At 49.1% G+C, this 13,885-nt stretch overlaps 3 protein-coding genes across 3 annotated transcripts; 1 reads left to right on the top strand and 2 right to left on the bottom strand.

Moving 5' to 3' along the window:
- Positions 1–4,764: 4,764 nt before the first annotated feature.
- Positions 4,765–5,730, bottom strand: F5891DRAFT_1254698 (uncharacterized protein; the record flags this gene model as incomplete). The annotated part of the gene is made up of 1 exon (XM_041369961.1): positions 4,765–5,730. One exon carries the CDS (start codon positions 5,728–5,730, stop codon positions 4,765–4,767), a length of 966 nt encoding a protein of 321 aa, XP_041220320.1.
- A 711-nt stretch (positions 5,731–6,441) lies between these two features.
- F5891DRAFT_984768 (uncharacterized protein) lies at positions 6,442–9,188 on the bottom strand (the record flags this gene model as incomplete). The annotated part of the gene is made up of 7 exons (XM_041377490.1): positions 6,442–6,831; positions 6,878–7,101; positions 7,148–7,505; positions 7,554–7,672; positions 7,729–8,090; positions 8,142–8,345; positions 8,635–9,188. 7 exons carry the CDS (start codon positions 9,186–9,188, stop codon positions 6,442–6,444), a joined length of 2,211 nt encoding a protein of 736 aa, XP_041220319.1.
- Positions 9,189–9,932: 744 nt separating this feature from the next.
- On the top strand, positions 9,933–12,864 carry F5891DRAFT_961154 (uncharacterized protein; the record flags this gene model as incomplete). Its single annotated transcript, XM_041375793.1, has 5 exons — positions 9,933–10,298; positions 10,344–10,631; positions 10,680–11,066; positions 11,175–12,435; positions 12,485–12,864. 5 exons carry the CDS (start codon positions 9,933–9,935, stop codon positions 12,862–12,864), a joined length of 2,682 nt encoding a protein of 893 aa, XP_041220318.1.
- Between the last annotated feature and the right edge of the window lie 1,021 nt (positions 12,865–13,885).

The raw sequence follows: 13,885 nt of genomic DNA, 5'->3' as shown, positions 1-13,885 counted from the left end.
AGGAGGACTGCGACACATGCAGCGAAGCTTGATGCCCTTGGAGAGAAAAGGAGTTGTACTCACTTCGAGATGTGGTTAGCGCACTGGTGGCATGGTGTAACGCGTGAATGGTTCTAACGCGGGTGAGGATTGGATGTACGGTGCCATGATTTTTGCGTGGTCTCGAAGATATAAGGTAAATGCCTCGCTTGACCAGCTTCCCATTGTCTTGACGACATCGAAAGGTACTCCGTGCATGAGGTACTCTAAAGTTCCCCCAATCCGCAAACCATGACCCTTGAGGTCGGAAAGACCTGCTGCGGTAGCAGCCAGTGTCATCCTCTTCGTAAATTCCGTCTTCGAGAGTGGCCATAAGCCCTTCTCGTGTTTCCACGCGAATAGGTGCGCTCCGGACTCAGCTGCATTGATTCTAATGTGGTTCTCCATGGCCGTTTTAGGGTCTGTTGGCCCGGATTGAGCTGCCCAATAAGCTTCTTTGCCTGTTGTTGGGGATGATTTCATGCTGGGAAGTGCGAATTTGGTGATTGGTAGGCCGTTGCGGTCAGTCGATTCTACCATTCCTGCTCTTGATATATGTCTTTTCGGGTCGAAACCTTTGACCGTTCTAACAGTGAACTCTCCTAATCTTGCTATACAATAGAATGTCGTGGTCATACAAGCGAAAACTGCCGCATCAAGCGGCTCATTTAGGTTTAGGTGTTCGCGGATGGAGGAAATGAACTCTGGGGTAATGGGCTGTCTTTTAGGCCTTTTGGAGGACGAGGGAGCTAGCACGGTAGCTTCATCCAGCATAGCTTTGAGTTCAGCTGGTCGCACCAGCCAAAGTCTGCCATGGAGCAGGTGCCACGCTTTGATACCAGCTGTATAGTTGGCTAGCGCTGAACCGGAGTATGCGCCTGCACAACTGGATAAGAATTTGAGGAGGAGACTTGGGCTGACCGGGCAGCATTTGCTCTCTTCTATACCATTGAGGTCGCAGTAAACATGAAAAACTAATAGACCTGCTCCATAGGTTTCCTTCGTGGACTGGGCCCATGCGGAGCCCATTACTTCCAGGATACGGTTCAGCTGTTCGTCGGATACTTCGTGAGTATTGGGGCTTCCTGCTGTGGACGCTAACTGTCTGGTGCTGCTTCCCGCAGGAACCCAGAGTCTCAAATGTTCGTGCGCAAGGCAATGAGGTCGGAGGTTGGATTGACGAGGAGTAAGGTTCGGTTTGTAGTTTTGGGGGGTGGGTATGGATACTGTTGGTGACTCGGGTAAGGGAGCTCCAAAACGGTTGCGACCCATGTAGTCACTCGTCTCTGAGTGCTCGGCTGATAAGGTCATCTTCTTCCGCCCAGTAGGTTTTGTTCCGCTCCACTGCTTGTTGTCTGATGAGGGTGCGATTGATGAGTTTAGCTGCGGGAACGGAGTACTTCCCGTCTCGCAACATTCGTAACTCGATGGGGGAGAGTGGTAGAGTGGCGTCGATGACAAACTGATTAAGCTTGGTGGGAAGGCTGATGGGAGGGAGAAGAAGGTGGGCGGGTCCGAGTATGCCTCTAGAAGGGTCGTCTGCGGGATTGAATTCACTTGGGACATAGGCAGTTGCAATGTCGAGACGGTTGGGTAGATGGTGTAGGAAGTTGTGTATCCTCCGAAAAACTCCGTTGACAGCTTTGTTGCGGTGTCTGTGTTTCCACCAACCTTCCACGATGCCGGTGTTGTCTCCGTAGATGAGAACATTGTCGCTAAGGTTTGGGAGAGAGGTGAGGGCATAGATAAGCAACTCGAAGCCGATGGCTTCGGCCCAACCAATGTCTCGTGTTCCATTGAGTGTTTTCCAGCCCAGTATTAACCTCCAAGCTCTCCAGTGTTTGCCTATAACAATACCTATCCCTATGCCTGAACTCGCTGTAGAGACTCGTGTGTCTCATGGTCTGATATGACAGCTTTACACTAGGAAGTACATAGCATGAACTTGTAGTGTCACTCTGTGCGCTACCCGCAGCTATCTCTATATGAGGCGCAGCTTTCCCACGCAACGCGCGCCATGCGCGCACCATTCCCGCGCTTCACGATGTAGGCGCGCGCGCGCGTTCCCGCGCTTGCGCGCCCTATAGCGCCAGCCATTCAGATGCATCCATCCACTGTCCACCAAGCTCCCTAGTACGTATATTTCCATTTCCTTTATTAGCATAGTTCCACCTTTATTTTTATCATAGTTTCTCACTCATATATATTTTTACATACCTACTCGGTAGCGCTTCGGCTCCGCATGACCACGCTTAGGCGCGCTATATAAGCGCCAGCAGTACATACTACACTTTACCTTACTTTACCTCCCATTTACTTATTATTACTTACTTACTACTTAGCAGAACATAGTAGAACTCTATCTGTTTACACCTCGCATCTCTCTTCTCTTATCTAGTATCATATCATCACTTAAGTCTAACCTCTCTGTTGTTTCTGCATACGCACGCGCGCTTTCCCGTGCTTCGCGCTAATATGCGCGCGTGTTCCCGCGCCTTGCGCGCACCTGCGCTTTCTCGCGCTTCGCTTCAGCGCGTACCTGTAGATCTTCACTGCACTCGCTTCCCCTATAGGGTCGAACGCACTTGCCATCTCAAGTATCGCAGACTAGGCAACGCACGACCTACAACATTTATAGATACAGCTAGGAGCTATCTTTGTTCCTGGCAGTATTGTTGTTTCTACATCGCGTCCGAGAAAGCGAGAGGATCCTGGCGCTCGGAAGTTGGATAGATGTTTCGTGATACTCCTCCAGATTGAAGTAGGTCCGTCCACCAATCCAGGTCTTCGCTTACGGTTTTTCCCGCTCTGTGTGGCAGGAACAGTTTAGCTCCATTAGTCGAGAGCATGTCTTCGAGGCTCGTGAGGTAGGCTCAACCTCGAGGTGCTGCCGAACACGCGTGGAGTAGCTTGCCATACAACTCTTGTACGTCCTTGAGAACGTGTGTTCGTCTCTTCCTCCATTTGTGAATGGCTAAGAGATATTTGTCCGCTTTAGCGGGACTTAAGGCTACTACCATCCGTTTCAAATCCCAGGTGAAACCTATGTACACCGTTGAGGTACCGAACATTTGATCTTTCAGGCGCTCCCAAATGATACCTAAGAAGTTGGATAGATCGTCCAAGTCTTGAAAACAAAAGGTGAATAATGCGTCGTGTGCTGAACGTTGTGAGCGGCGCGACAAATCTATTAATGGTTTTGCTCGGTCTTCGCTAGATTCTTCCATTCGCCCCTTGACCGGGCAGAATTCTCCAAACCATAGTCTACTGCCCGATTGTCTCAGACCGGCTTCTGCGAATTCTTTGTGCCATGATGCCCTGCTGTCGTTGTAACTTTCGAGGTACTCACGCCTTATCCTGAAAAATATGTGGTCGTCAACCCATTTGTCCAACGGCCCGATTCCTCGATGTCAAAATATTTCAGTTCCGGCATCGGCTACATGCCCATACACTCCCGCTGATGGAGTGGCGCCGAACGCTGTGCATGTGTCGACACAAAACTGAGTATCCGATATTCGGATCACGCCTGCTGGCCACTGCGAGGGATGGAGTGGAACTGTTCAGTAAGCTTCTGCTATGTCCCTGGTAGCGGCTTCGGAGCCTGGGGGAAGGGTGGATATTAAATGGTATATGTATAATCGAAAATTTTCCCCAGGTCGTTGGGAAATCGTTGGCGTCTATGCATGAGTTAACCGACGGGTTAGGGAAGAGCGTGCTCGGAGAATGAGGGAACGAGAAGTTTTGTATGATCCGAAACTTCCCTGGTTTTCCGGGTTTCGGAATAATGGCTAGAGGCGATGACTGAAAAGGTCCGATTAGATGTTCTAAGACATTTGCCTCGAATGGGCCAACATATCTCCCTTTGTCGATCTCTTTCTGGATTATAGAATTAAACTCGGCTTCGAATTCGACAATTGAGGCTTTATTAGGTGGGGTTTGTACACGAGTGACAGGCGGGAAATCTATTTTGAAACCGGTTCTAAGACCTTCAAGTATCTTAGGGAAGCGTCCAAAGAGTCCGAGCTGCTCGAGCTCATGTGTCCAAGCTTCTACTTTATATGGCGTTAGCGGGTTCCGCCTTCTGAGCTCGAGCGCATCTTTGGGCTCCGTGGGACGAGGCTCCACATCCTGAACAGATGTGTCGCGCGTCGTGTCTGGGTACCGTGCAGCCTTCTTTGCGCTGCCAGGCGGTACAGAGTTGCTTTCCGTCTTTTGTCCATAGGCCTTTGTGTATACGTTCTGCGAATGTTTCGTGCATCTTGTCCCAAGTGTGGGTGGCCACGCACTCAATTGTTTTGTGCGGGTTGCGTCCCAGGCACACTGCGCAGCATGGGAGGGGCCCGGAGGTAAACGGAGCACGATCAGTGCGTACCTTTTTGTTACTGCCTATTGGTTCTTCGTAGGGAGGTTGAGTGCGCTTCTGGGATACATGTCCTTGCTGCGCCGATGCTGGGTATTGCTGACGCAGGGAGTCTGAGCTTTTGGCTGTGTAAGCCGCTGCTGCTTGCTGGATGATGGTGGATGTGTCACATCGCGTGATGCGAAAACGAGTGAGCGCAGGTTCGAGCCAATGAAAAAAGGGGGGGGGGGTTGGTTGCGATAACCAAGATTTAACGAAGTGATTTCGTTTATCGGCGCGTGATTGGCCATAGCCAACGGTTGTGATAACCGAGCTGAAATCATGCGCGATGCACGAGTGAAAAAGGGGGGGGTTGTCAGCGCGCGATTGGCCGACAATTGAAAATTTTAATTAAATAACACAGCGGGGTGGAAGAAAAGGGGTGGAAGCGGTGCGATGCACAGGCGTGTGATGAGCGCTGGAACATTTGAAAAGAGTCTATAACTGACCTGGACCGCCAATGCTGTGTCTTTGTCCCGTTTCTCATTGAATAATTCCTCTCTCGCTTCGATTAGCAGGTCCTGGTTTATTTCCTCTAAACTCCAACCTTGCGCGGTTCCCACCGTAAGGTGCCAGCGTCGTCGCTGTTGCGACTGGTAAAGTAGTAGAGCTTTTTGCTTGAGGACGTCCGGTGCGTGACGCCAGCGGTGTGCTTGAAGAGCCGTCCAGAACTGGATGTGCATGCTGACTCTGTCGTCTGGCCAGTCGTGTACTTTCATAAATGAGATTATGCATGGGGCCGCTTCGTTAAATTCTTCCCAGGTAAGATTTTCATCTTTGGTGACTGGGGCCGCCTTGGGATCTTTGACTGCTGCAGCCAGAACCCATGAGTGGATCCCATCTGATGCTGGGAGCATTACCAGCGCATCGGGTTTGGCAATTAAAGCTGAAACCTTGGCCTCGTCGAGGCCTTTGTTGGTGAAATAGTGCAACTCGCAGTAGTCCCCTGCTTTCAATCTCCTGGTCGCGTACTGCGCCGGGAGGATAGTAGGGTCAGAAGGAACTTTTCCGCGCTTGATAGGCGCGTACTTGTTCTTATTTTTCTTCCTATCTTCTAACCGAGTTGCTTCTTCTTCATCCTTAAGGTCTTGTTGCCTCTGGGCTTCGTCTTCTTCGGCTCGCTGACGAGCCTCTTCTAGGCGCTCTAGCCTAGCTGTCCAACGTACCTTCTCAGCGTTATTGTTAAAATTCCATAACGCTGTCAAGGATCGAACGGCCTGTTGTTCGGATAAGCCTTCGTCAATTAATTGTTGTCGTTCTCCATGGAACTCTGGTAACGTATAGTCTGGTCTAACCGCGTTGTTAGGGTCCATACTGGCTATGTAGAGGTTTGGAGAAGCAAAAAGACGTAGAAACTAGACGTTGTACTGAGACTGTTAGACGACTACGAGGTGGTGAGACGCAAGAAGCTTTCTGCGCCACCTCGCTTAATTTGCGTGTAGACTAAATTCTACGCTAGCCTCGTGCCTCGGCTGGCGTAGGAAACCATCTTACTACAGCCTTCACCGCACATCCCAGATCTCCCAGTCTCTGCTGTATTGCCAGCATCATGTCCACTCGCCCTTTCTGTGCACCAGATTCTGCGGGAGACACAGGCTGTTTGGAAGTTTGGTCCATGATTCATCATTCAAAATGAGTTTTCTTTACGAGAGACACAAAGTACGTCAATTCATCACCGTACGTGTTGATTGTTGATGAATGTCTTTTCACCCTGTTTCTTTCACAATCGACATGACTCGACAATCACTTTGCACCCTGTTCCATCATCTAAGAGAGGGTCCGTGTTCGAACCGAGTTTAAAACATGTCTGAAACTTCTCGGATATGGTATAGTCAGGTCAGGCATCCGTAATGACTGTTTTAAGTACTCCGGTATACGTTTGGCGTTCGTAATACTAATATCTGACTGTTTGAAGCACTCCGGTATGCATTTTAATAATTTATTGTAGGTAGAATCACGAAATTTGTGGGAATCTAACACAAAAACTATGAACTATGCTAAAACTGCAAACTATAGTCCAAATTCTACGTTTCAATAGTCAAGTCGAAATCGGAAAGAATGGCAGTAGACCCCTGTTGCGACCTCCCACAAACAATCAGATGGTCTTTCCATCTATCAAGACTTGCCTTCTCCTCCTCACTGAGAGAATTTAGAAAAAAATTAACGCTATCGAATATCGTCTTGTTCTCAGTCGGCGAGAACTTCTGCTTCGTGAATATTAGTTGGCCTTGTTCCAATAATGCATGCTCCGTTATTGAACATGCAAGGCAGTACGCATGATGCAGTGCCTCACGAGGTGATTGGTGGTTGCCGAGTAGCGCGTGAAGTCCGTGATTCGAGAGCCAGATGAGTTTGATGAGCAGGGTGAATATGAATTTATTCTGGCATTTGTTGTGAATGATCACCGTCCCGTCCTAAGCCTTAGTTAGATCTTGATTTCGAAACAAAAAATAAACATACTTGAGAAAATGAATGTTTGTGCATATAGGCCTTGTCTCGCACAAGACTAGCTACTCGATCGACACGAAATTGATCTGGCGGGATGTTGGAATCGTGTTCGGGGAGCAGGTCATATGCCATCACCACGTTTTGTCGCGCAATCGTCATCATCGTCGAACGCACTAGGACCACTCCCCGCCAAATCGTCGGCACATCTTTCGGCGTCGATGGCCATCGATTTAGCCCTACTATTCATTCAGTATAAGCTAAAAGAGTCTTCATTGAACTTACCGCGAAGGCTCGGAATGGAAGGCGCTGATGCTTTGATCATATCCCTGACGAGGCGACTCTGGTCCTCAGATTTTGATGCGATTGCATCAGGCGTGAAGATGGTGCCCTTGATAAGGTCTCGCGAGCGGCTGTAGACTTGCTCGCGGTCCGCCGCACTGACCTTGACCTGGATGACAACGTCACTCGACGTTGTAGCCGAGGACGGGCCAGGATTTGGAGTGCGCGTTGGGGATGGAGGCGGGCTGGGATTTGGGGTACGCGTCGGGCATGGGGGCGCCGAATAAGGCGCCAACGACGGCGTTGAGGGCATACGTCGGGAGCGTCGGCGTCTTTCGATAGAGCGCACCGGACCCAAAGTCTGTTATCATTAAAACGTGTAGTAAGATATATAACATTAAGTACTCACATGTATCACGTTGGATACCGGTATTTCGTCCAGTATGGGATTGTGTGTCAGTGCGCGTGCGGCGTCGGCATCACCGCCCAACCAATGAGGTATGGGCCCGATAAGGTGGGAGCTCGGTGCTGAACATGGTGTGTTTGTTAGAAAATGATTTACGATGAAAAGAAACAATACGTACGTGACGCGAGTGATGGAACATTGTAGTTGATGTTTGAGGGACCAGCCCTTGGGGATTGAGCGCCAGACAAGGACTGGGAGGAGGACTGGGCGCTATAGCCGGCAGCAGAGAGAGAGTTGGTGTAGCCGGCGCTAGAGAGAGAGTTAGTGTAGCCGGCACTAGAGAGAGAGTTGGTGTAGCCGGCGCTAGAGAGAGAGTTGGTGTACCCGGCGCTAGAGAGAGAGTTGGTGTACCCGGCGTTAGAGAGCGAGTTGGTGTACCCGGCATTAGAGAGCGAGTTGGTGTACCCGGCGCCTAAGAGCGAGTTGGTGTACCCGGCACCTGAGCTACTATCTCCAGGATTTGAGTAGCCGGGACTCGGCCTATTGTTATTTTGAGTCTGAGTCCGCGACAAAAGAGATGGGAAGACTCACTGATTATATGTACCAAAGGCGTGCTGTCGCTGATGTGGATCGAAGTTAGACATTTCCGGAGGCCGCGGTTGTTCGTCGGGAATATTGATCTGCGTGTCCGCAGGCGCATGGGAAGGGTTGAGACCAGATCCTCGAGGAGGTTTTGGAATTGTGGTTTTACCTTTGCGCGGCGCACGACGTTGGGTACTCATCAAGGTAGAATCACTTGGGGGAGGGCAAAGGGCATATCAATTACAATTCTAATACAAACGGAGATACGCGAATGCAAACAAACTATACAGCTTGTGACTTGATGTACTTGTGACCGTGAGGTCAAAGAAGTGGGGAAAGAAGGGGCGAGGAGGTAAAAAACGGTGTGCATATGACAAACTAACACGGTCTGGAAGAAGGCTATGATGAAAGGGTGTCGCGTGTATTACAACATTCCTTATCAATCAATCAGTGTGGAGTAATAATCAGACACATGAATCGACTTACCACGATAAGAAGTCACATTGCGGTGGCCACGCAAGACGCTTTGGGACGAATTCCAAGGTTATCAGGGGTTCCCAGATATATAGGGTTGTCGTCGTCATCAGGAACCCCGCCGGCAGTGGGGGATCCGGAACCATCGGCCCCGGATTCTACAGATGCCTTATCGACACTGTCATCACCAACAAACCCAGGTTGCAACGAAGACGATCTGGATGCTCCAACCCCATGTTGGAAAGCCTTGCTGACACGTGAGCCTAAGACCTTTGCCACATGCTCAGCTTGGGATGCGACAATCTTAAGAATTTCGCATTCATCTTCATAGACCGCTTGAAGATAGTCTCGGTCATCATCGGCATCTACGCAGTCACGCTCAGAAAAGAGGTTCCTAAAGGCGTGTAACTGGTCGTCTGTGAGTTTGAGCCGGTCTTCATTGTCGGCATGTATGGCATTGAGGAATATGATGAAGCGTTCAGTTTCCTCGATTTCCCACGCAGTCGCCAGCATGCGCTGACGCGCAGTCTCACGAGCTGCAAGCTGTGCCTGGTATCCTTTGTACAGAGTTGAAGGATGCATTTGCGCAAGGCCATTCTCTAAGTATCCAGCATGCTTTATAAAATATAAATGAGTTGTTTGGATGGAACTGGATAGAATAATAATACCTTGAGAAGAGATTCGCTGGATACATAAGGTCTGCGTTCCCGCCCCATAAGACGCGCTGCAAAACGAACCTCGAGTGGAGCTGGGTCCGGGGGGTATGGTACAAACTTCCTGCTCATTCTGTCACGTATAAACTGACGTCGAGCACTGCGAGAAAGATCTGGAGATGCGGGTGGATTATAAAATAAGCTGTTTGATCCCTCAGTAGCAGAAGCCGGAGTCACGGGCGGAGGTGTCTTCTCCGCTGAGGAGATACCTTTGAGGGAAGCACATAGGTCAGAATGTCTGGTATCAGGAGAACTCTCTGAGAGATGGAAAGAATCAAAAAGAGGCGACCCAGGAGCTGAAGAAGATCCCGATAGAGGAGAGGATGGGGGACTGCTTGATGGAGGGAGGCAGTTGCCGGGACTGCTGGGTCGAGTCGGAGATGAAGGTGGAAGTGAGGGTGACATGAACAAATATCAATGTCGGCAAGACAGTGTCTCTCTAGCCTTCAATGCAGGCTGATAATAGTACAGTGAATACACCAATACCCTGTGAATACACTGGCAATGTCAGCAAGCAACACAGCGGAGTTTGAAAGACTAGACTCCAACGCTGACCCATTGCCCAAGTAAATGTGCGTATTATCCATTAAGTTGCTTTGACTTTAGCTTTAGTATGCATACCTTTACCAGGCTGTGTCCCAATTGCAATAGGGAGTTCCCTTCGATCGAAGCAGTCGTTCTGCATCTCAATTCACAGTCTACCTGCTGGCCGCACAAAGCACGTTCACAACAATCAGCCGTTCCCCCTGGGTTGCGAGGTCCGCCATCTAATACCACTGGCCATTGTCATCCTCGCTCTGGATACGTCTTTGGTATCGGTAAAAACCTATATGACAGGTTGCAGGACGATCAATATAATTATCGGCGGGAGATAAACACTTATTATCCTTTCCATGACGAGGGGGAGTGGGAATTAGCTAGTTTCTTGATTCAAAACCTGAATCAGACTCAAATTGACAAGTTCTTGAAGTTGAAATGGGTAGGAGACTCTAAGCACTATTCGACAAGTCTGACTCTTTCACAGTTTAGCACTCGCCCAAAACCATCTTTCACCTCAAAAGATCAACTTCTAGATTGGATGGACGCACTACCCTGTCTTGCAGAGTGGAAAGTTTCAAAACTAGAGTTTACAGGCTACAAGACTGTCCATCCCATTCAGCTCATTTGGCGCGATGCTCTGGAAGTCGTCAAACAACTTTTCAGTGACCCAGTTTTCACCAATAATATTACCTTTCAGCCCCACGTAGTTCATGTTGGGAATCAGCGCGAGTATGGAGATTATATGAGCGCTGATTTAGCATGGAAAATTCAGGTAAGTTTGCCCTGCTTAGTCGACTACTCAAAGATTGATTCCGTGTAGGACTGTCTCCCATTAGGTGCTACACAAGTACCGATCATTTTAGGGTCCGACAAAACTCCCGTGACGAGGACCACTGGGGGACTCGAGATGCACCCCATCTTCATCACCATCGGTAACCTTGATTCAGAAGTTCGCTCCAAGGCCACACTCCGAGCTTGGCGCTGTATCGCTTACATGCCCGTCGCTAAGTTTCGCGTGCATCCCGATTATCAAACCATTCTTCAGGCGCGGCTGTGGCATAAGTGCGTTGACCTTGTCTGCGCCAACCTTAAACAGGCAGCCAAGACAGGCTGCTTTATGCCTGATCCTTCCAGATTTATTCGTTATGTCTATACGCCACTCGTCGCTCACGTATGTGACCTGCCAGAGGCTTGCATGATCGCTGCGGTTAGTAAAAGTGCATCTCCTTTAACAATGGCGTCACAAGAAAATTTTGGTGATGGGGTTCTCTACCCTCCTCGTACTGGGCAACACACGCTACAACTTATCTGTGAGATCTCCCAAACAATCGATGTTTGGGATCTCGACAAATTCCAGAAGGCAGCCAAAGCTGTCCATCTATCTGGAGTCCACATGCCATATTGGCGTGACTGGATCTACGCATGTCCGTCTGTCTTTCTCGCTGGCGAGATCTTGCACACCTGCATCAAATTTTTTGCTGACCATCCGCTCACCTGGATCAAGGAGGTAGTAGGAAAATCCGAACTCGATGCTCGCTACATGAATCAGCATAAGCGGGTGGGAACACGCCACTTCACCAAAGGTATCACGCACGTCAACCAGATGACAGGTCGTGAGCATCGAGATATTCAACGCACCATTGTTGCTTCGATTGCAGGTGTTGCTCCACCTAACTTCATTCGCGCAATCCGTGCCCTCGTTGACTTCATTTATCTTGCCCAAAATCCGATTCATTCTGCAGAAACCTTGTCGTCAATGATGCAGTCCCTTTCAGACTTTCATACATTCAAGCACGCTGTCATCGAGGCCCAGGCTCGGAGGGGGAAGAAAGGTGTTAAGGAAGATTTCTTTATTCCTAAACTCGAGTTGCTCCAAAGCTTCAGAGGCACAGTCGAGAGACTGGGCACTTTGATGCAGTTTTCGGCGGATATGACGGAGCGCTTGCTCATTACTCACTGCAAGGATCTCTTTGTACGAACAAATCGACGAGTCAACGACTTCGTGGAACAGTCTGTACGGATTCTCAACCGCCAGGAGTCAATAGAGCTGTTTAATTTGTACGCACTGTTCCGTTCTCATCATGCATCACTTGTCAATGTGATATGCACTGAGGATGAGGCGGTGACAACCGTCAATCCAGCGCTCTCCTGGGTTTCTCGTGTTCTCCCTGATGAATCGCACTCTGTTCACGGACCTCGGCCAGTTCGTAACCATTTCCTCAAGGGCATTCTTTCCGGAGATGCACTCACTGCCTTCCATCTGACGTCGACACCAGATTTCAAATCTTTGTCGCCCACCGACATTCATACCATATATTCGCTCATTGATTTTGATCATGCACTCTCTCAGTTCATCAAATGTTTTTCTCTTTCCACCGGCGAGCATACCCGCTGGGACCACAAATATGGACGCTTTCATGCATGGAAAAAATTTCGATTACAGCTTCATTCGGCCTTCCGGCCACAGCTGATCATGCCCAGCAGAGTGATCCAGGCGTATCCACCAGATAGCGGATTTCCCCTCGGAAACTGTGATAATGTCCTCGTCGACGTCACAGGCGACGATGGCCAAACCAGTATGTCATTTTTGTTTTTATGTTCCAGCACTAACGAGATTATGTTCAGTAAGTCGTATCGCACAAGTTCGACTTATTTTTCAACCGACTCTTCCACGTGCTTCTGACCTAGTTTTGCCATCATATCTATCCCATCCGCTGCTCTATATTCAGTACTACGACTTTGTCGCCAGTCCCAATGACCGGCCTGAACTCGCGATGTGGACAGTAGAACGCTCATATGTGGAAGACCAACACGGCAAACACAGATGTGGTGGTGTGGTTCCATTGACAAGTGTAACACACACTGTCGAGTTGATCCCAGAATATGGCCAAAAGGTGGACGAAAAGATTTCTTCAGCCATTTGTTTGGAAAGTTATGACCGCTTTTTTCTGAACAATTTCGCGGATAAGGACAGTTATCACACATTGAGTACGGAGTTCGCATAGTATCAGTAGCTCACAATAGCAGCACATATAGTTTTGAATTCGTGCATTAATCTCTGCGAAGCTTTATGAGCGTCACTAGCAGCTAATTATGAGTGGCCCAAGTCTAGGGTTTGTGAATAGCACAAACCCTAGACTAGTAGTTCAGCATCGAGATATTTACAGTGTAACTACAGAAAAATCTGTTCCACCAATCACGTTGCTCCGATCACCAGGTCGTAAGCTCACCGTAAGCATCAAACTTCTTTTTGACAAGCGAAATTTCAAGGCCTTTTGCTGATGATTTCCCCTACCTCCTAATCGCTTTCCCTCGTCGCGGCCCACATTATTTGGGCATTCAGATGTTTTCAGTCTCAATTCACACCAGCGCTAATGGCCATGTCCTCCGCCAAAATATCATCAATGTTCTCTTCACCTTCAAGCCTTCCCTCGACGGTTGAATGGCTGACCTGTCCATTCATACAGTGCCACCTGTATAGATATTCCTCTCCCGCAGGTCAATTATCGGTTTGATATCTCGGCGCAATTCTGTGATAGATGCATCCGGCACCGGCAATACTTCGATCATCGATCGTCCTCCACCGAAGGAGCACACAATTTCTCACATAATCGCTTTCAAAGTCATCCTTGTTCTTCGGTGCAGGGATGGCGTTTCCTATCGTCATGGACTTGTAGCTGGTGTCTTCGATCTCTGTCATCGCATCTCTGGTATCGTTTATCTTTCTATCACCGGTGCACAAGCTAACTATACACCTTACCCCATCCATCAGATTGGAAAGCACGGAACGTTCGACCGCTATATGCCTCCTGAGATGTATACTTTTCGTCGGTTTGGACGTCCATATTATAACGTTACTTTATCATGTGGGCTTCCAGACTGACCAAAATGTGTAACAGACACCTCATCATTGCTTTTGAGGCCGATTGGTACTTGTGGGGTGGCAACTTTTCGGCATCTGACACCTCCCGCTGGAGGGGTACCCCACTCCACTGTGATCAGTTCACACTGAACTGCATTGATGTT

Source organism: Suillus fuscotomentosus (genome assembly GCF_016647785.1).
Source record: "Suillus fuscotomentosus strain FC203 chromosome Unknown F5891scaffold_75, whole genome shotgun sequence".
NCBI classification, from domain to species: Eukaryota; Fungi; Basidiomycota; class Agaricomycetes; order Boletales; family Suillaceae; genus Suillus; species Suillus fuscotomentosus.
The sequence above is the reverse complement of the archived record's forward strand: the minus strand, read 5'-3'. Positions and strand labels throughout refer to the sequence as shown.